The 20,712-nt window shown below is 54.5% G+C and overlaps 7 protein-coding genes across 7 annotated transcripts; 3 read left to right on the top strand and 4 right to left on the bottom strand.

Moving 5' to 3' along the window:
• Nucleotides 1-3: 3 nt before the first annotated feature.
• On the bottom strand, nucleotides 4-680 carry GGS23DRAFT_593943 (uncharacterized protein; the record flags this gene model as incomplete). Its single annotated transcript, XM_051518094.1, has 2 exons — nucleotides 4-179; nucleotides 254-680. The coding sequence occupies 2 exons, from the start codon at nucleotides 678-680 to the stop codon at nucleotides 4-6; spliced, it is 603 nt and encodes a 200-aa protein (XP_051374478.1).
• Nucleotides 681-1,051: 371 nt separating this feature from the next.
• Nucleotides 1,052-1,989, top strand: GGS23DRAFT_554085 (uncharacterized protein). Its single transcript, XM_051515509.1, has one exon. It carries the CDS (start codon nucleotides 1,228-1,230, stop codon nucleotides 1,756-1,758), a length of 531 nt encoding a protein of 176 aa, XP_051374477.1. The 5' UTR covers nucleotides 1,052-1,227; the 3' UTR covers nucleotides 1,759-1,989.
• Nucleotides 1,990-2,168: 179 nt separating this feature from the next.
• Nucleotides 2,169-4,686, top strand: GGS23DRAFT_354006 (uncharacterized protein). Its single transcript, XM_051513163.1, has one exon. The coding sequence runs from the start codon at nucleotides 2,580-2,582 to the stop codon at nucleotides 4,332-4,334; it is 1,755 nt and encodes a 584-aa protein (XP_051374476.1). The 5' UTR covers nucleotides 2,169-2,579; the 3' UTR covers nucleotides 4,335-4,686.
• GGS23DRAFT_354012 (uncharacterized protein) lies at nucleotides 4,476-6,692 on the bottom strand. Its single transcript, XM_051513164.1, has 4 exons — nucleotides 6,129-6,692; nucleotides 5,959-6,017; nucleotides 5,092-5,909; nucleotides 4,476-5,020 (listed from the first exon to the last, which is right to left on the bottom strand). The coding sequence occupies exons 1-4, from the start codon at nucleotides 6,405-6,407 to the stop codon at nucleotides 4,617-4,619; spliced, it is 1,560 nt and encodes a 519-aa protein (XP_051374475.1). The 5' UTR covers nucleotides 6,408-6,692; the 3' UTR covers nucleotides 4,476-4,616.
• A 1,615-nt stretch (nucleotides 6,693-8,307) lies between these two features.
• On the top strand, nucleotides 8,308-10,256 carry GGS23DRAFT_603289 (general substrate transporter; the record flags this gene model as incomplete). Its single annotated transcript, XM_051519458.1, has 6 exons — nucleotides 8,308-8,403; nucleotides 8,480-8,556; nucleotides 8,631-8,866; nucleotides 8,925-9,897; nucleotides 9,966-10,039; nucleotides 10,117-10,256. 6 exons carry the CDS (start codon nucleotides 8,308-8,310, stop codon nucleotides 10,254-10,256), a joined length of 1,596 nt encoding a protein of 531 aa, XP_051374474.1.
• Nucleotides 10,257-10,576: 320 nt separating this feature from the next.
• GGS23DRAFT_603288 (uncharacterized protein) lies at nucleotides 10,577-11,517 on the bottom strand (the record flags this gene model as incomplete). The annotated part of the gene is made up of 3 exons (XM_051519457.1): nucleotides 10,577-11,025; nucleotides 11,070-11,290; nucleotides 11,453-11,517. 3 exons carry the CDS (start codon nucleotides 11,515-11,517, stop codon nucleotides 10,577-10,579), a joined length of 735 nt encoding a protein of 244 aa, XP_051374473.1.
• A 6,799-nt stretch (nucleotides 11,518-18,316) lies between these two features.
• Nucleotides 18,317-19,322, bottom strand: GGS23DRAFT_353945 (uncharacterized protein). The gene has a single exon (XM_051513162.1). The coding sequence runs from the start codon at nucleotides 19,045-19,047 to the stop codon at nucleotides 18,406-18,408; it is 642 nt and encodes a 213-aa protein (XP_051374472.1). The 5' UTR covers nucleotides 19,048-19,322; the 3' UTR covers nucleotides 18,317-18,405.
• Nucleotides 19,323-20,712: the final 1,390 nt, after the last annotated feature.

Here is a 20,712-nt window from a genome sequence, read left to right as displayed (position 1 = left end):
GTTTCATGTTGTTCTCTCGTCACTCTGGGTGGCTTTTCCGATATGTCTGCGGATAGACTCGACATACCCGACGGGTCGGCCTTTAGCAAGGGAGACGGCGTCCTGAACCAGACCGTACGCCAGCCCAAATGCGAGACCCTTCCTTGCGGTCCTCGCCGTCTCGGGGGCCGAAAACCGATCTGCAAAGGGTCTCGATGTCAGATATGTGCTAAAAACGGGCACGGCCTCGCCAAACCGCTGGGAGGGGACATACTCCAGAAACTGAAGCCGCCGGCTACGGCTAGACTGGCCATGCCGGTGCTGAGAAAGTCCTTCTTTCCTCGGTAGACATCGAATAGGTTCTCGGCGCAGAACATAGACGCACTCAGTAGCCCAAGCTTCGCGCCGACCTTGATTCCCTCCTTCAGGCCGGCGAGTGCCATATTGTAGTTCTTGCTCTTGTGATATAGGTACCAGCCAGTCGTGTTGGTGGGGAGCTTGTGAGCGTGCTCGGCACGGAACCGCAGGCCGGCCGTCTGGCTGCCGTGGGCGACGCCCAACGCCATGCCGACACCGAAGGCTGCAGCGGTGGCGGCGGGGATACGTATAACGGGCGGGAGGGACAGGCGAGACTCCTTCCAGTGCTGTTCGTATTCGTCGCGGCTCCATTCGCGTCTAGCATCTCTTTCGGTTCGGGCCATGATCGGGTTGCGTCGCCACGAAATACGGGCTAGCCAAGTAGCGCGAGTGTATAAGAAGCGATGCGTCGAGGCCGGCGCAGCGCAAGTGAGTAGTATCTAAATAGCTAGCAGGTTGCAAAATGTAGTCGGAAATGGGTGTATGAGTAGGCTGTAGGCGTTTTGCAAATATTTCTATCTCACAACATCGGCAACTGGCGAAACCCCTTCCATAGCCGAGTTGCGCTTTACCGTCGCTGAAGAAAAAAAAAAAACCTTCAAACTGCCCTCCCTTCCCAAGTACCTTGTGTCGGTGGGGGAGAGGGGCATGGGGCAGGGATAAGCCACTTGATGAATTACCCGTGGTAATGCGCTGAGTCATCTAAATAAGTAACCCCTACCTTTACACGTACCTATAGTACGCGACCACGTGCACCCGCGTATATTGCCTCTACCCCATCCCTGCTCCGGAGGCGCGTCTCCATCCCTCCCACAACCCCGAAATTCGACAAATTATATCTCCCGTTTGGCGGCAGTAGAGAGTGTCAGAGGTCTATCCTGCGTAGAGGCCATGGTAAGCCACCCGAAGTTGACTTATCTAGCCCTGTCGCATGCCCGGCCTTGCGATGCTTTGGAGCCTGCCGCTGGGAAATGCCTTGCCGCGCACCTGCTGACGTCGGCGCAGGTTCGCCGGGGCGAGATCCGCGACATCGATCTATCGATCCGCTTCAAGTATGGGGTCCACACCGTCTTCCTATTTGTCGACCCCACGAAGCCCTTCGGTGATGCTGCCGGAGAGTTGCTGGAGATCCTGAAACTGCGTTACCCGGCGGGACTGAAGGCCTCGGCCGAGGATCCGGATCCGACCCCACTCCCCGCCGATGCCCTCCAAATCGAGTTTGCCTTGCCAAAGGTGGCCGCCGACCTGAGCCAAGGTTGGGCGCCCCTCCACGTCAAGGAGGGAGATACTCCGGCCAACAAGGGCCTCAAGGACAACAGCGTCATCGCCTTCGCCTTCCGGCCCGAGGACGCCGACGAGGACTACGAACCCGTTTTTAACGTCGACTTTCCTACCTACGAAGATGAAGGCCTGGAGGAATAAGCGTGGAGCCTTGCGAGGCCGGGTGTTCAGGATAGACTGCTGCTGCTGTACCGCCACCGCCACCAACATCGCCTACAGGAACACTTCACGGTAACGAGGGGGGTACCGTAACGCTAGCGCCGGTCTTTTCAGACTTAAAGGGGATAGGTGTATAGAGGGATGTGGTACCCGCTTCTCGCACCTGTCCATTGTAGAGTAGGAAGGGGCTGATCATAACAAGTGCAGTTATAGGTAGAACACCCTTGATCTGCACTCGATGATAAATCTCAAGTCACATTCTAAGTTGCGAGAACAGCCATCTATTAGGATCTCAGAAGACATCCGTCCCTCCGGAGGGGACGAGCATCTCGATTCAAAAATCTGAGGGCATTCGTGATTGCCCACAGGCTACTGGCACCCAGCCTTGAAACGATGGAGGGATTGGGAGTGCTTACGCGTTACGTAGCAATGCTGGCGGGCTCAGTCCCGCTACATTTGGCGCCGACGCTGACGGCTGTCACACTTACAGGTACGTAGCGCACTCGCCTAGCCCAGGCCCAGACTTCATGTACTTGGAAGGTATAGTGCTTGCTTAATATCGCTCGAGTGTACCTGGCGGGTACAAGTGGTATATGCCCTTCCCAGCTGGCAGAGACGGACCCCTTTTTGTTCATTATTATTTCTCGAAACCTGGTTGGAATCCTCCATCCTCCATCCTCCACTCTTCTTACTTCCCCATCCCAATCACCACTCTCCAAATGTCTTCTCTTTTTCTTGTCCAGTGCCCTCTTTAGGTACCTTTTATTGTTAATTGCCGGCTTTGGCCACATGCTGTCGTCTACATGTTCCCTGTGGCTCTCCTTCGCAACGTTTTGCGAGTCCTCATCCCGCTCGCCGTAACCTCGACATTTTATCTCTACCTCTACCCCGTCTTCGGGGGGTGTGCTTTTCCGCTCCCGCATCCTGTTGACCAGGTCGAGCAGGATGCCGCAGCCGCATTCCAGGATACAGCGCGTCAACATCTTATCTCTTCCTCGAGCCATGCCGCGCCCTTCCGACTGCTCGCCCTCGGCGATCCCCAGCTCGAGGGCGACACTTCCATCCCGAATCACAATCGCGAGGCCTTCCTCCACTTGAACTGGGCGATCCGTCACCTCACCTTCAAGACCGACCAGCCTTCGCTGCGGCTCCGCCTCCGACAGGCATGCCACGACCTCGTCGACTTCTATTTCGAGGACATACCCAACACCCTCGAGTCCATCCGCAAGCACATAGACTTATTCGGAAACGACTTTTTCCTCGCTCACATCTACCGAACCCTCCGATGGTGGACCAAGCCTACCCATGTCACCGTTCTTGGGGACCTTCTGGGCAGCCAGTGGATCAGAGATAAAGAGTTTGACCAGCGAAGCTGGAGATTTTGGAACCGGTCCTTCCAAGGGGGCGAGCGTGTCCCTGATGAGGTCGCAACCCACCCTGGCGCGGAATACGAAGTGGATGGGCTGCTCGGGGTTGAAGACGGCAACGCTACGGCATGGCGGCGTAGGGTCATCAACGTCGCAGGTAATCACGACATTGGCTACGCGGGCGACTTAACTGTCGAGCGACTGGAGCGATTTGAGCGCGCGTTCGGCAAAGCTGCTTACGAACTGCGGTTTGAGTTACCCATCCAGAACTCCACGATCAACGCGACTATATATAACGCCGAAACGAACCCCGACTCGAATCGTCTATCCCCCGAGCTCCGAATCGTGAATATCAACAATATGAATCTCGACACTCCAGCCCTAGAGCCAAGCCTCCAGGACAAGACCTACGCATTCCTAAACGACGTTATCAATACGGCTTCCGCTGTGGAGTATTTGGGACACTTTACACTTGTCCTAACGCATATACCGCTGTACAAAGCTGAAGGCGTCTGCGTCGACGGGCCTTATTTCACTTTCCATCCTCGCGGAGGGGTTAAGGAGCAGAACCAGCTGTCGGCTGACGCTTCTCGCGGATTTCTAGAGGGAATATTCGGACTGAGCGGCGACCCGAATGCGCCGGGTCACGGTATGGGCCGGAAAGGCGTCGTGATTAATGGTCACGACCACGAAGGCTGCGATACCTACCATTACATAAACCAGACGGAGGGCGACGACCGCCAGTGGCGGGTCAAGCGGTGGCCTGCCGCGCAGACGGAGAACCTACCCGGACAACCAGGGGTTCCCGGGCTCAGGGAGATCACGGTTCGCAGCATGATGGCTGATTATGACGGTAACGCCGGCCTTCTCAGCGTATGGTTCGACCAAGACGCCTGGGAATGGAGGTTCGAATTCACGACCTGCGCCCTAGGCCGCCAGTATTTCTGGTGGGCCGTCCACATCGTGGACCTAATCGTGCTTGTAGGGCTTGTGCTCTACGGGATCTCACAGGCAGTGGCGGCGGCCGGCTTCGATGTCGAAAATTGGTCGATTGGGACACCTGCCCTCCCTTCCCCGACTACTAATGGCATGAGCGGCAAGGCAATACACGCGCAACCCGCCCACGTCGCAAACGGCAACTCTAAGAAGGGATACACGGGCCCCTCTCAAGGAGCAGAGGTGCAGGGCTAACGAGAGCGAAACGAGTCACGAGCATGCTTGCACGGGTGTGAGCCACATATTAGAAACCATTGGAGAATAAAATTAACTTGGACTTGAAGTAGGCGTATTCGTTATTGCTGTCGTGACTACGTAGACAGCTAGGCCTTCATATGGTAAATCCAACGTTTCACCTCTAACTAACCAACCCCTGTTATATGCCTAGTCTATAGCGCTGCGATACACTACGATCAGGCTGCATCTCCTCGCCCTCTATCTGAGCGCCGAACTATCCCTCTTAACCGCCCCTCCCGCTTACAACTGGAAATCTAAAACTGCAACGGCAACCCCCTCTGTCTCCCCCTCGCCCGTTGCCACACCTTTCCCTACTTCCATCCTCAATGCGCCGCTGCCGGTATGGATCCGCGTGAACACGGACAACACGTCTTCATCCTCGAGGCGCCCGGTGTCGACAAGCGGCTCGCCGCCTGCGAGCGCCGCCGCCCGCTGCCAGACGCGCTCGTACTGCGCATAGCCGTCGGCCTTGGTCGTGCGGAGGATAGTGAGGCCCATGGGCGCGTTCAGGCCGTCTGGGGCCGCGGAGGACGAAGCCTCGGGGAGAATCAGGTACAGCGCGTCGTCGCGGCTCACGGCGAGCCGGCCCCGGCGGCCTCCCACGACGGCGCAGACGTAAGGCAGGGGGCGCTGGGACCAGGTGCCTGTACTCAAAGGGGCGTCAGTCACAGTGAGCGCGATTGCAAAGGAGAGGGAGGGGAGAAGGCCCTCCGACCTTCCGGTGACCGGTAATAATGCTTCCACCGGAGCGTGCCGTCGGTGGCGTCGCGGTTAAGGACGTGGACGCCGCCGGCGCGGTCAAGGGCCTGGGCCTCTTGGTTGGCCAGGCCCATGGCCTTGGGGATGGCGAAGGCGGTGATGCCGGGGGCGTCGGGGCGGACGCTCTGGCCGCGGCGCAGGTCGGCGACGACGTACCCGGCGCCGTTGCGCCACGTCCGCCCGCCGTCGTCCGAGTACGCGTGACAGATGTCGTAGTTGTTGGCCGCCGAGTTCGGCCCCGCCTGCGCCTTATGTTGCTCGTCCCGCGCGTCGTCCCACCCCGCGTACCACACGAATCCCCGCCACACCCACGTCGCGTGCAATTGCCCGCCGCGATAATCCAGCCCGTGCACGTACGGGTTGTTCGACACGCCCTGCAGGTGCGTGCCGAGAAGCGTGTAGGCGTAGACGGGGCGGTTCCCGCTGCCTCCGCCGTCGTCGCCGCTGCTGGTATTTCTGAGTCGGGCGTCTGCAGTGACACCAACAGGGGTGGCAGCGAGGTCGGTGGTGGTGTTGGCGCTGCTGCTAGCCGGGGATTGCGGCTCGTATGAGCAGAGATGGTCGTCGCCAAGCCCGGCCTTGCCCGTGCGGAACGAGAACAGCAGGTTCGGCCCGAGGGGTAAGAACCGCGGGTACGTCACATAGCTGAAGAGCTGGTCGTGCTCCGGCCCGAGGCCTGGGAGCCGCGAGAGGTGGCCCCCGAAGAGCGCTGCGTCCCACGAGAAGGCCTCCGGATCGTGAGCCACGCCTGTCTGGGAGTAGCGATAGCGTATCCTGCGGGTTTATGTGAGCATGCAGCTGGTTAGGGTGAACTATCACTTACACGTCACAGTGATGGTCGTACGAGAGGTGTATGGTGCCGTCGCCAGGGCAGATACCGAGCTGATTCGCGACTCATTCTCAGCTTGTTTCGTCTCTGTTCCCTCCTCCGCCTCGAAACGTGATTTGCACGCTTTCTCTCATCATACAGGTGGGTTATAGGCATGTCATTACCTGGACTGTGTTGTGGCCGTCGTCGGTCGTCTGTGGATAGTCCTTAAGGACCAGTGTCTCCCAGGGCCCCCCCGGTAGCTTCCTGCGTGACACGTGCACGTACAGCGGCTCTCTCTTGCCGACGTCACCATCCGACGACGCAAGAGAGCTATAGAAGCACGCGTACTGCCAGCCACCGAACGACCGGATAGCGTCCTGCTGGAACGCGTTCCCGTTCAGCACGCAGTTCCGGTGCGCCGGGTCGCTGCCAAGAATCGATACCGTCGGATCTGCCAACATTCTTGGTTTTTACTAGTATTATTTGGAATGTTCTTTTCGGTCTAGTAACGAACCTCAACTTAGAACTAAGCAGTTGATAGGCCGACGCGGCGGAGAGACGGTGAATGCGGATGAGCTTGGCCAACAAAGAGGCTAAATGCGATGACGGGGATTATTCGATAGCGTCGAGACGACCATCCTGATGAGCTTTACACAAGTCGAAAGTTTAGCAGCGTAAGCGCCGTGCCTTCGCTTCAACATCTAATCGATCTTATAGCAGAACCCGTACCATGGCCTACGTAACTGGCCTTCGAGCGTGATGTTCGCCGCGGTGGTTTTGGGGAAACGAGGTTCCCCAAAACGAGGCCCCGGTATATAATCACCCGAGCTCAGCGAAGAGATTCGAGAAAACTCACGGGGCTATCCGAAATACCCCGCGTGCGCTGCAGAGACAGACGCCTGACGGCGCAGAATTCCCATTCAGCTGGGTCGTCACGAGCGGGTGCCATCGACTGCTTCGTCTTTTACGTCGAGACATCGCCTAAGAGACACACCGTACTTCACATCATTTGGAGTCGTAGGATATAAATTTATGCCCCTGCTTTACCTCGCGGCGTATAAGCTGACCTCAGAGAAACCTCTTGTCCCCTTTCTCCTCCAGAATCATATTCCCAGAGGCGAAAAAAGCGAATATGCTAATTGGGTCTCCTGAAAGACATGTGATCAGTATAGTGAATATATAATATCACTCATGGGAATATAAGACCGATACTCAATTACACTTCACGTCAACGCTATCGTCGAAGGGTCCATCACCAAAGACCTGTTCTAGCCTCTTCAGCTACCTCTTTCGAGTCAAGGCCCCGGCTCCCCCCCCCCCCCGCGAATTGAGCCTAAATTCATTGACTACCTCCGTGGGAGGGATCGGCTATGACCTATGCCTTTGACCGGAGCGGAGCTGGTTGGTTAGAACGAGGGTCGAGAAGCGGGAATAGCTCTCCACACCGTAGTTCCTCTATTCGGCCCTCTCCTCTCTAGAGGTCCATCTCCACTCCCTCTACAACCCCAGCTTGCAACCCTGTCAGCTTCCTTCTGCCCCAGTTTGAAGCTGCCGCGGTTTGTTTACGGCTCATACGATGATGGTGCGGGCGTTATTGCCGGCGAGCCTCTCGACACGTGAAGTACGGGCTCTAGATTCGAGCAGTTGAACCTGTATCGACAGGGAGTATGAGGATACCGAGTAGGCGTACAGAACAGATTCGGTATGGGATATTACGCAACGAATACATACATAGTATCTGCCTAGTGAGAATCTCACTTCGAGATCTCCGAAATGATGAGCCCCAACCTTGGCCTGCTCCCGCCTCCGGATTCTTACACCTTAGCCGCCCATGGGGTAAGGGGACTAGGGCCCACGTCAGTACGTGTGCATACTGGATCACCCCCCAACCTGGCCGGGGGTCACTCGGTGGAATGATTTTCACACCCGTTCGTCCAGACCATACAATTAATTTCCTTGGTGGAATTTCGCTCAGTATTCCTATTCCACCCGTCACGCCGGCCCAGCCATGGTTCTCCAAAGGGCTACAGGTCCTCTATATCTACTATCCCGCCAAGCGACCTTCCGCCCAATCTACGGCAACCAAAAAACGTGGTACTCGGTGGCTGTACAGCGTCGTAGCTATTATACATAGGGCAGATGTGAAATATCTTATCGGCAGCTCATCCGCGGCATGCATACTTAAAACGGAGGTGTCTCGCTGCTCCTCTTACTCGGTTCTGACCACTCTCCTCCCTCCTCCTTGCGTGCTATCGAAAGCATCACCAGGAGACGGCAAGTATATGAACGACAAACCGGGAATCGAGACAGCAGGCAGTCCAAAGCAGGACTTAGGGGGATCCCTCCTACCCAATCGGCAACATGTCGTCCATTTTGAAATACATCGTCAAAAATGACGCCATGAAAACAGACCCCAGTGAGATCTACGGCTGGAGGGTCTATCTGTTAGCCTGCTCTGTAAGTCGCCGGTCTTTATTAACGACATCTAAAAACCACCTATCTCATAAGCGGCTAACCAGCTTTTCATACCTAGGCTTGTTTCGGTGCTATGTCCTTTGGCTGGGACAGCGGTGTGATTGGCGGCGTCATCAACCTTCCCACGTTCATTGCGTATGCCCCCTAGTTTCCTCCGGTCTATACCAGCTTGAGACGAAGTCGCTGACAGTCCGTCTATTCTGCGATAGTGACTACGGCCTCGGGAGCAGGGAAGACATCGCGACGGCTAATCTCCAGGGTAATATCGTCTCCGTACTCCAGGCTGGATGCTTCGTAGGTGCTCTGGCGGCCTACCCCTTGACGGATGCCTTCGGCCGCAAGTACTGCCTAATGGGCGCCGCCATGTTCACGCTCACCGGCGTAATTATGCAAGCTGCTGCTTCCGGTCATCTTGAGCCTATGTATATCGGTCGGTTTGTTTCTGGTAAGGCCTCCTTCATAGCTGCCTAGGTATGCAATGGCGCTGACACGTGGGAACTTAGGTCTTGGTGTGGGCGCCTCCAGTGTTATTAACCCGATCTACGTTACGGAGAACGCGCCTCGCGCTATCCGCGGCCTGCTCACCGGCATGTATCAACTCTTCATCGTCACCGGCGGCATGATCGCCTTCTGGGGAAACTACGCGGTCAGCATACACCTGAGCGGCCCGAAGCAGTACATTGTGCCGCTGTCGATCCAGGGCCTGCCCGCCCTGCTGCTCTTCTTCATGATGGCCCTCTGCAACGAGTCACCCAGATACCTGGCCCGCCGAGACCGCTGGGAGGAGGCGAAGGCGGTGCTCGTGCGGATCCGGAACCTCCCGGAGGACCACCCGTACCTGCAGGAGGAGTTCCAGGAGATCGCCGACCAGCTCGACTACGAACGGCGCCTCATCGGCGGCGCCGGCTTTTGGGCGCTGCAGAAGGAGATGTGGCTGGTCAAGAGCAACCGCAAGCGCGCCGTGCTCAGCATCATGCTCATGGTGTGCCAGCAGATGACGGGCACCAACGCGATCAACACGTACGCGCCGCAGATCTTCAACAACCTCGGCATCACGGGGACGTCGAACTCGCTGCTCAGCACGGGCGTCTACGGCATCGTCAAGGTGATCTCGTGCGCGTGCTTCCTGCTGTTCATGGCCGACTCGCTGGGCCGGCGGCGCTCGCTGCTCGTCTCGGCCGTCGGCCAGGGCGTCTGCATGTTCTACATCGGCCTGTACGTGCGCATCTCGCGGCCGTCGGCCGACGGCTCCATCAACGGCGCCGGCTACGTCGCCCTCGTCTGCGTCTTCGTCTTCGCCGCCTTCTTCCAGTTCGGCTGGGGCCCCGCCTGCTGGATCCTCATCTCCGAGATCCCCGCCGCCCGCCTGCGCCCCATGAACGTCGCCTTCGGCTCCGCCACCCAGTGGCTCTTCAACTTCGTCGTCGCCCGCGCCCTGCCCAACATGCTCGCTACCGTCGGCGAACGCGGATACGGGTGAGTGCCGAGAAGAAAAAAAGTCCCGCCCCGTCGGCGGCCACGTGTGCTAACAGTAATGCTTGTAGTACCTACCTGATTTTCGGCAGCTTCTGCGCCTGTATGTTCGGCTTCGTCTGGGTCTGGATTCCAGAGACGAAAGGTACGCCACCCACCACCCCCTCGCCTACTCCCTTCCCTCCCAGGGAGATGTCTTCTCGTAGCTAACACGGCCGCTAGGTGTGTCGCTCGAGCAGATGGGCAAGCTCTTCGGCGTCTCAGAGGAGGAGAATGACCCGGTCACAGAAGGTGTGAAGCGCGACGACACGAGAGTCGAGGTCGAGGAGCACTCCAACAAGTCGGATAACCGAAGCGTGTAAGGGCGCGGGCTGGCGGGACATATGAAAGCCAAGAGAAATCTCCAGTATCGTATCGTGCTATCGAGGCCACGTAGTTGGGAGTTGGACAAAACTGAGGGTCTACATATCTAAATAGCGAGCGGATACCAAACGCATTCTCGGTGTGCCAGCCCCGAAGTGCCTATCGCGCCGTGGCTTTAGCTCCAATAAATCTGGTCTTTTAGCAATCGATCCGTAATGGGGTAGTCTGCCACATAAAACATTGCCATGGTTGGTAGTTTGAACTTCGCAGGTTAGGTTTCTTTTCGTCTACCTTCAAGTCGTACTCCTCAGCGGAAGTACTAGAGGAGCCAGCATCGCACGAACCAGCTGAATAGCATGAGTACAAAAACCCAGCACAAGAGCCCAGCTATTGTATGGTCTCTGAATACCTGGGCTGCGTCGCTTTTGCTATTGTTATGGGGGAACGGGCGGTCCGGAACGGGAACGTTCAGAATCTTGCACAGCGGTTCCCACCCCTGGCCGGCTTCGTAGAAGAATAGCTTTTCCAAGTGGACGACCTGCCGGGTGTGCTCTTCATGTTTTCGAAGCGTGTCCTCCTCGATCTTCTCCTGGATGTAGCGCCATTTCATGATTCGGTGGAACCTGTTGCGCCATACTCCGTAACTCTGCGTCTTGTGCAGCCAGAGCACGACCAGAGGGAGATACCACGTCCCCATGAGGCTATTCAAATAACTCATGCTCTTCCACCAGGACTTCTTGTCCCTGGTTGTCACTATTACAATCGCGTCTGGTATGCCCGCATGATCTCCGGGGTGAGGGTTGCAGCGGGACAGTCCATGGTTGCGACGTAGCCGTCGAGCACCTCCGAGATAAGCCAAGTGAGCTTCTTCTGCTCTGAGAACGTCCGGGTCTCTGGAGCAAGCTCCAATATGTCGAGCCAGGCTTTCATCCAATTAATCGGACCCCCGAGGGACTGGATCCCAGAATCGTGAACCGGGCCATCGAGGAGAATGGTCAGAGCTTCGTTGAAGGTCTTCGCGCCGGTTCGCGACCTATGTATTTAAAGTTAATGGGTGTCTGAATTAATGACGAACGTTGCAATAAAACAGGCTCTACCGGATTCTCCTATTACTGTCGGAGCAGGGAGCTCGCGTATTACCCTGGCGACCTCGGGGGAAAACCCGATAAGGGGCATCCCACTTCGACTTACCTACATTCCAGCACCAATGACGCGGAACCTCGTCCCTGGTGGGCCAGGAAGCGAGGGACCTTGACCCATGATACCGGCTCGAGATCGCCAATGAGAGAACCAGCTTAACTACACAGACCCGTCGCCTGTATTGACAGGTCAACTTTCTAGACGCACAGCTCGTGGACGTACCGAATGGCGTCGCGAGGGCTGCAAATGGTGTCATCGGCGGTGACAGCCTCTCGTGATATAGCTCGCCAGAACTCATCCCGGCACTTTGGCACTCTCTGCTAAAGTCACAACGTCTTGAGGGTCAGCCGACGTATACGCTATGCGCTGCCAGCGATGATGATACGCCGATTACGCCGGTGGCTTTTGTGCCTAAAGTGCACACGCCACTCCGGATGCGTTCGTCGCTAACACTCTCCCCAGGCCACAACCGAGCGGCTGAACTGGATTCTTCGCGCCCGCGAACCGGACTACCGCACGAGGTCTTCCGGCAAAGAAGGTTTCTATCCCTATCTATCTCCCCTCTCTGCTAGAATTCCTAGCACCTCTCTCGCCTGTATTCACCTGTCCATTGGGATGCCAAGCCGGCTGTAGTGGAATTCGGGAGCGCAGACGCAGGTCTGAAGATCGCCGAGCGCCGGGCTTGGTCGGACTAGGCAAGATCTACGCCGTCTCCTCTCCTCGCGATACACATATAAAGGTCGGCCGATCGTCGTCCAGAGTTTCGCGAAGTGGTAAGGCCCCGGACCCCTAAAGCCCGCGCAACGCGATGAGTCCCGTTCCGTACTAGCACATCGCATAGCCTATCGTCGGAGTAATAGCAACGTTGCCTCGTGAAGAGCCCCAGTGCAGCATCTGTGAAGTTCTTTCATTATTAGGATGGCTAGCATTCCCTACGGCCTATCTACTTTGTTTTCATTGGAAATGAGGTCTATGTTGGTATTCTTCAAAGCCGCTCTCGGGATTTTCATGAAATCTCATCGTGATCAGTGTGCCCTCTGGGGAAAATAATCTGTCGTCTTTGCGTGGCTCACTTCTATTATGTCACGTAGGCATTCCCCCCTAGTGGCAACCACCTTTCGACCCCTGGAGCAACCTCTGGTCCCGTTGTTTCCTCTGCTCCCGCCGCTCCGGCTGTCGCTCTCACGACTCCAGTTGCGCCGGCTGCTCCGGCTGCTGCGGTGGGAGCTGCTTCCGCCTCCCATGGTCGCGAGCATGGTGCTCGACGTGCTGTCCCTTGCCTGGCGTGCGTTCGATCCCCGCGTTTCATTTGAAGAGTATCTCCATGGTGTTCCCCACCGCCACGCTGATCTCCTCTATGAAGAGATCTTGGAGCATTGGAACGAGCCTGCAGATGATCGTGGATCCCGCCAGTCTCGTCAAGCTCATCAACCCCGTGGTGCTGCTCGATCTCGAGGTGGTTGAGTTTAGTTTTAGAGCAACCTGTACTCATTGAGGTTCGGGAGCAAGGTCAAGTTTGGTGTTTGGAGATGAGGGGAGCATTCTATGTATGGTACTAGGGTTCTTGCTCTACGTATTAGCTTCTTGAGGGGAGAATTGACGCACCGTTGGTGCTTGCTGAGACTCTTCGAGCGTTATCGTGACTATTTCTCCGCGAGCATCCTGTAGGTTGAGTAGAGATCTAAAGTGCTCGAACGATTGGCGTGGTAGAGCTTTCGTAAGTCCGTCTGCTGGCATTTGGCCAGTAGGGAGGTAGATCACTTCGAAGGTACCCTTCTGGTGCTCCTGGCGTAGCTACATGTTCTGTATGTCTACATGGCGTAGCCTGGTGTTGATCCTTTCTTTTTTCTCCCCTACTACCAATCTAATCGTTTGCTGGTTGTCGCTAGGGGGGAATGCCTACGTGACATATTACATATCAAGTTTCAACAAGCATGCATTGCAATAATTTCTAGAGTTAACCCTTTAATATTAGAAGATCATTAGAGCTTAAAAGGCTTGTTTCGTTACCAAATATGTTCTGGTTCCTGAGATAACAGCGCCCAACTTTACCTAGAACTTGACTCTAACTATTCTATAGCGTTGTTTCTCTGTGCGTGTTTTGGTCTTTTATGTCCATTTGAACATCAGAACTTCCGAATACCCACCTACGTAAGAAGGCATTGGTCTATGGGACAATTTGCCTAGGGGGGTTTGGTCGAGGAAATAAGGATAGAAATCTAGATCTTCCTCCACAAACATACAACTTTTATTAAACACAAAAGCTCTATAATACGAGGAGCTCATCTATATCAGTGTATCATAGGTGAGATAGGCTCTGGCTTTCTGGCATGTTTAACCCTGCCTTATTAGTCTCCCCTAATCCTACAAGATTGTCCTTAATTCTGGTCCTAGGCTTATTGGATGCTGTAAGCTCTGGAACCGTGCAGCCCAGTACTAGCCCCTTTTGCAGCAGCTTCGTAGCATCAGTGTGTCCTCCTTTGGACACTATGAAGAGCTGTCACGTAGGGAACCCTACCTATATAAGCCGGTCTAGCCCACGAGGGGTATGTAGGCGTCTACGTTTTTACGTGACAAAAGCACATAAAGCCGTTCCTGAGATTCACGATCTCGTCCGTCTATGTAGACTACCTTAGTTTATAATACGAGGTTTCGTTTAGAAGTTTCCTAATACATCAATTTCCCATCTGGCTTGTCAATCTCTGAAACACTTATCTTAATTCAGCGTTTACCTCGGCACATCCTTTGTCAGCTGCGATAGATAAGGTGGTCGTGCCATATAGGCTTCTTGGCCGACGTTAATGCGAAGGTTCTCCGGCGATATCCCGGTTCTCCGAACACCCTACCTCGAATTCGAGGCGAAACCGCCTAGTTAAATGATACGCGGATGATATTCCCTTCTTTCAATATCTAGCTAGCCGACCCTGAGGTTCTATGCTCATCTTGCTGATACCTACCTACCTAGGCCACCCCAGCTTCTGACATTCTTATAAGAAAGCTGCCTCCTTGTTGTGGGGTGATGTTTCATGCCTTATCTAATATTATGGAAAGAGATGAAATTGTTGGTCAGAGGCGATACGCCAGCTGTATGTCCTCGGCCTTGGGCATCACACCCACATTGGGAAAACAATTGCATGTTGTTACACTGCCGTTCCCTAGGTCAACCAGCAAGATCAGCCGTCCCTTGCCGGTGACCTTACGTTGCATCGTGCTACGAGTTACAACATTGATGCACACCAGAATATGGGTGGCGTGCATTAAGGGTCTTTACAGTGTTGTATCGGCAGGGTCCAAGGCTGGGAAGTGAGGCTCTTGTTGGTACCCGAAGATGACCGATTTCTAGGACGTAATCATGTTTCCCCTTCCCACCGTTACAGTATTAATTTGGTACACTATGATTCCTGTGCCCGTCCTGCTTTTGAATTCACCCCCCAGTCTATTTAGCGTCATAAAGCGTGTTAGTATTAAAGTGTCTTCTTTACTCAGGTTTATTTGCTCTCTGCCAGCCTTGGCCGTAGGACAAACGAAGGCAGATCTACCAGTTTCGAAGGAAGTAGAAATGTCACCTGGCGCCCTGATTCTAGTCGACAGAGATCGACGAACATCAAGAGTTGCCGCTGCGTTATCCATAGCCCGAAATCGACAGAATTACTAGGTAAATCCATGAAATGGTTTATATGGGCACTTACGACTCCGAGGCCTCCCCATAATGGCCCCATTGAACGATTTCTCGGATCTTTATTTATACCATCATATGAAGATATTCAGCTGCTTTCACACAAATAATCACGTATGGCTTTTGTGTCAACATATCTCAAGGCTCCAAGCCGCCTAGAGGGGGCGAGTCCCGAGTGAGAGACCAGGGATAACTGTACGGGCCTCGGGCATCAGAAAAGCCCAAATTGATTGCAGCTCTGATTTCGGGGGGCAACATGTCTAGACGCTCTGACTTCCCTGATTCCAGAGACCTCGGATACTCTTGTTCCACCCGTATCCCAATATTTCTCTCTTTATGGCTTGTTTTCACCCCGACGTTCTTTCGAAATACACGTAGCCATCAATTGCCTCTTCACGTCACTTAAACAAGTCGAGTAGGCGATTTAGTCCGTGGCGATTAACCTCACGGTGCCCCACTGCTGGGATCATCATGTTGCTGTCCAATATGTTCGCGGCGTGTACCCGTGTTCCTCCACTGTATGTCGTGTCCATCTGCCCAGCTTTGATCCATCGACTACGCTAGACAATATGCTTTTACATCAATATATGGAAATGTAGCCTTTAGATACTCTTCATGTGTCGAAGAAATGGATAAAACCAGCCATTCCCTAATTGGTTGAGTAGAAGTAGCCGAGAATGGGCTTCGAGAGACTGTCAGCATGTCAAATTAACTTGATGACTACGGATATTATGTTGTATGTTAACCAAGAAAAAAAGCGCTCTTCTTAACCTAGTGAAGCCCATGTACACCTATTGATAAAAGAGGCACAGGGGACAATGCAGGGTCTCTAGGCGGCTTCGAGAATCCGTTCATCTACACGGCATCTCAACTCTCCAATGAGCGAGTTTCGAAGTGGTGCCTAGATAGTGCCTAGAATTTGGCGCGGTTGGTCAGTAATACCGTGTGTAATATCTGACATCCATCAACATCCAACTCATGATTGTCAATGCTACCTCGATAACGAGGGTTTCCGATGCTACCAGGATAGCAAAAATAGGCATCATACTGCCCAACTATTTTCCTAATATGGAAGTAGGGCGCAGGAACAAGGAACCTTTATTTTTATGAAGAACGCATTGACGCCTGGAGCGTATTAGTCGCTAACCACGGACGTCTTCCCGCTGGCAACTCCTGATCTGAGAATAGGGGTCTTCGGTCCCTCCCCGATCGATCCGGGCTATCTCACGCTTGCATCCGCCGGCCTAGCACGGCCTCCGCGGCTACAGATACTTGGTTGAGATTGACACTGCTGTCTCCACCGCGAGGGACGGACTAGGTTCCTGAAGCCGAAGATCGTGGCTGATTACCAGGACCGATCGACGCTCTCGCATATATTATCGCCACGGTTGACGTAACTTAATAATGGCGACGCCAATAAGCTGAATGATTGACTTCCACAACTTCCTCTCCGAACGTACAATATCCGAATCCAATTGGGACGACATAAGCGGGGAAGACAGTTGTTGCATATGCCATCGCTCTACGCAGGGCTTCTCGCCACCCCCCGACCCTTTATGTGTCTGGTCTTCCCCGGGGGGAGGGGGGCTCGCTGGTTTGCCATAGGAGGAAGAGGGTGGGCGTGTCCTGATTGAATTGATCGTCTGGGACAGCTTCGACATAATCTATCCAACGTGTCCAATCCTCCTGCATCGAAGAATATTCTGGTGACTCTGTAGCCCAGGATGTAACGTTTTGGGCGATACGACAACTCGCAAGTCGTGGTCATTTCTCACGAGACGGGCATTTTGTGTTTCCCCTGGGGGATGTAATGCTGCTGCTCCCTGTACTGCTCCGCGCAGGCTGATATGTCGAGAACCCACAGGGGGCCTTCGGGAATCTCAGCTCCTAGACCCTTCGATTGCCGGCGGCATGCCGTTGCTGATCCCTCCCCTTTCCCCCCTTTCCCCCCCTCTCCCCTCCCTCAGAAGATAGACCTTAGAAGCAAGGCATCAACTTCTACGTATCTCTCGTCTGGCCATGCTAATACCCGATGGCGCCCAACTGGGAAGCTGGTTTTAGCTCATGGGAAATCGGAATGTTGATAGCAATTCCGCAATAGCCATGGGTATCGCCGTTGAGGCCAATATCGAAGATCCCACCCCCCTTTACCATGCCACGTAGCGCGATGGGTGGTTAACCTTATTGGAACGTCAGAGGCACGACATGTCAACTTCGAGGGTTACTTTGCGCGTTCTCGATGTGGCCTCGGGATAAGTTACTGGTCATAATATCGAGTCGAGAAGGGGAGGGGGGGAGGGGGGAAGGGAGGGTTCCAACGTTGAAAACAACGTCTGATAGAGAAGTCGGATGGCCTACAAGAAACGAATGTATCCACGTGCTAGCATTCGCAGGCTAGATCGACAGGATTCGCTGCTCGCCTACCCCCTACCAGTCGACCTGTCTGGCCCTCTTCCGAGGGCATCCTTGAGGGTATTGCTAAACAGTGTCCTTCCTGTTTGTAAGCTCCGTGCATTAGTTGTACGACGACATCGCGTCGTTTTTTCGCATTCTCGAAGCGCACTTGTCAGATACTATTCGCAATGCTCACTCACTAACTCACTCACTCACACCACACACCTTTCTTCCTTTTCCCTACGACCCAAAGTGGCACCCGGTATACGCGCCAAGGGATATATCGAAAGATGATGCCATCATCGACAGATTCCCCGGGTCTTGTCCCCCAGGCATGGACGCGGCAGAGCTTTGGCGGGCGGATCCTCACGTCTCCCATCGACGGCACGACGGAGCTATACGCTGGCTTTACCCATGGCAAGGGCCGATACGATATAGCCTCCCCGGCACTCGCTCTACATATGTACGTGCTCTCTCGACAGCTACGAATATCAAGCCCCTTTAGCTTGGCCACCTTGGCCGCTTGGCGACCCTTCGTGCACTTCGGGGATCTGCACTACCACACTTCCGATCCTCGAGGGGTCCTTGGAGGGAAAATGTCTTGTCGGGGAATCCTGTCCGATTTAGTCTGCGGTACGGGTCTATTACCCGTAGCTAAGTCGGGGAGGGGGGGATGGGCCCAAGTCATATGTTTGATTCGGCGCCATCCAGTTGGGAGCCGGTCAGGCCCACAGCGGATACGTTGGCTCGATACAAGTTAGACCAAGCTGGTCAGGATTTTTCTCTGTGGTGTAGGTAGATGCCGAAGTGGCGCTGAGGATAACACCTACGTGCATAGACGCGTAAGGTAGACAGACAGACACGGGAGTTCGCCTCTGAATCTAATACGTGCCTATCATGATTGTGACGTACGCACAAGCCGAAGATGAATTTGCCGCCTACTTCTGGCTCTGAAGAATTTGGACTCGTACTCGGAATTGGACCGGACATGAGAACTGATGCAGAAGTCCGGCGGCATCGTCGCCATTGGAGGAGAGGCAGTGGTCAAAGAAAAAAAAAAGTTCAAATGATTGCGAATGGAGCACGCTCTCGTGGCCGAGACGAGCAAGATCAGCAGGGAATACGAAGGCAGTCTCTGCGAGAGGCGCGAAAGCACACGAAGCCAATAATAGAGTGGATTTCTTGCTAGATGATGCCGTCCTAATAAGGAGAGAGAGCCTCAGCATGCAGCCAGATAACCTATCCACAGAGCAGCAACGCGGGCAACGATATGGAGGGAGACAGAACGCGGTGGCGTTGCCTGTACCAGCCATACACCGACAGAACAGGGGGCCACAAACCGGACCAGGGGGGTGGGAGACGGCCAAGCCAAGAAGTACGTAGTATATATGGAGCCGTGGCCAGATTTCAGACCTTTGCCAAATTTCCTTGATTAATGGGTTCCATTTTCTCTGTGCGCTGTCAGTCGAGGTGCCCCGAGAGATCATCCACCTTGGACGGGGGGCGGTTTTGCTCCCCTCTCTAGTGCGGGCGAACCGGGGCACAATCAGGAGACCGCAGGCCGGTCCGTTTATCCTCATAGGAGCTCCAGAAAAGCTCTATATGTATCAAGCGAACAGTGCTGCGATTTGTTCGTTTTTGCCTCAACCTACCAACCAGGTGAGGGTGATCGTCCTCTGTTATTTTCTTATGTGCATGCCGTACCACGGTTCTCAGCTTTTCCATCGGGTTCCATCGTACCCGCGGGAGGAGGATGAGAAGAGAGAGGGGGAGGAGGAGGGAAAGGAGAGGAGAGGAGATGGGAGAAGATGGAGGGGGAGGGAGAGAATGGGTGATGAGGAGGAGGAAGAAGAGGAGGAGGGGGGGGGGGGGAAGGAGAAACAGTGAGGAGGGGAGAGGGGAGGGAAAGGGGGGGGGGAGTAAGGAAGAGAGAAGATGGTGCACGATGAGGGAGATAGGTAGGAGTAGGAATGAGAGTGTACATACGTACATACATGGACAGATTTACTGGTAGGACGACAGGACGGGACGGGATGGGATAGGGCAGACCTCGAGAACTTTTGATACGATATCGGTGGGATTGGAATTTCGCGCGCAGTCTTGGCTGCGTATCGAACAACCGCTTTGTCCACACAGTCGACGCATTGTCACGGTGGTCAGAGTCGGTAGCAGCCGATGATGCCGAAGCCATCGAGGAGAGAGAGGCGCCTTTCTAGGCGACTACCACGTGGAAAACGTGGACAGCTAGTCAGCTTCTGATTTCGGACGCTGGACCGGCTGGTGGGGTTCCTAGACAACCTCAGAGACATTCTATCCAGGCACCTCACGTCAATCGCTTAGACGGCAATACATTCCTGCTTACCTGTAGCACGCTATCGAAGGAGATCCCCCCCTACACCAGAGAGCACTGGAGTAGGCAGGTGGTCGTGGTGGGTCCGGATGAGGGCCAGATGGGATCATGCATACAAGCCAAATTGGTATGGATAATATAAGTCGTTAATCCCGTAGAAGCAGAAGAGGATCCTCCAGGGTCTACACCACTCGTCCAAAAAAGTAAACCCCCAGCTCACCAAATTTCGACTCGAGGATCCCCAGAGAGGAGTTAAAGAAAGCAGTCCTCGCCTCTTCTTGACTTGCGTGCTTCTCTCCGTTCACTTCCACTCGCTCATCCTATATCATACCCTTCCTCGTCGTTTCACCCCCCCCAAGCAACATACACACTGCCTTTCCACACATACACATACACGACTACACACGTACACGACTACACACGTACACACGCACACGCACCTTGCCGTGTCCCATATATCTATCTCTCTGTCTATCTATCTCGCCACCCATCTACCTATCCTCATCTGCTAGAAGAAGGGTAGACCAACCTCCGCTGGACATATAAAGACCTGTGAGTCCCCCGCCCACCGGCACCTTCACACACAGCCCACGGTATAAGAAACCCCATCTGACTCGCTTCCAACAGGTGGTGCACGTCTACTTCCCAACCATCACAGTACAGATACACACACATACAAATACATACCACACACCACACACACACACACACACACACACGCACGCACGCATACGCACACCTACGCTCCCACCCACTATACGTGACTACCTAGTCCTACATCCCCAGGCCAGACCAACTTCATCGACAAAATGCATATGCACACTTGCGGAAACTGCGGGACCGAGTACACAACAGGCAGCTGTTGGTACTGCCACCCTCAGAACCGGCCGTCAGA

Source organism: Durotheca rogersii, assembly GCF_024521655.1.
Source record: "Durotheca rogersii strain YMJ 92031201 chromosome Unknown GGS23scaffold_4, whole genome shotgun sequence".
In the NCBI taxonomy this organism is placed as follows: domain Eukaryota; kingdom Fungi; phylum Ascomycota; class Sordariomycetes; order Xylariales; family Xylariaceae; genus Durotheca; species Durotheca rogersii.
The sequence above is the reverse complement of the archived record's forward strand: the minus strand, read 5'-3'. Positions and strand labels throughout refer to the sequence as shown.

Coding starts and splice junctions, on each gene's coding strand:
- GGS23DRAFT_554085 (XM_051515509.1), top strand. CDS start 1,228: ATGGTAAGCCACCCGAAGTTGACTTATCTAGCCCTGTCGCATGCCCGG.
- GGS23DRAFT_354006 (XM_051513163.1), top strand. CDS start 2,580: ATGTTCCCTGTGGCTCTCCTTCGCAACGTTTTGCGAGTCCTCATCCCG.
- GGS23DRAFT_353945 (XM_051513162.1), bottom strand. CDS start 19,047: ATGAGGATAAACGGACCGGCCTGCGGTCTCCTGATTGTGCCCCGGTTC.
- GGS23DRAFT_354012 (XM_051513164.1), bottom strand. CDS start 6,407: ATGTTGGCAGATCCGACGGTATCGATTCTTGGCAGCGACCCGGCGCAC. Junction 6,018..6,128: donor ACGGCCACAACACAGTCCAG/GTAATGACATGC, acceptor GTCGCGAATCAG/CTCGGTATCTGCCCTGGCGA. Junction 5,021..5,091: donor TTATTACCGGTCACCGGAAG/GTCGGAGGGCCT, acceptor CTTTGAGTACAG/GCACCTGGTCCCAGCGCCCC.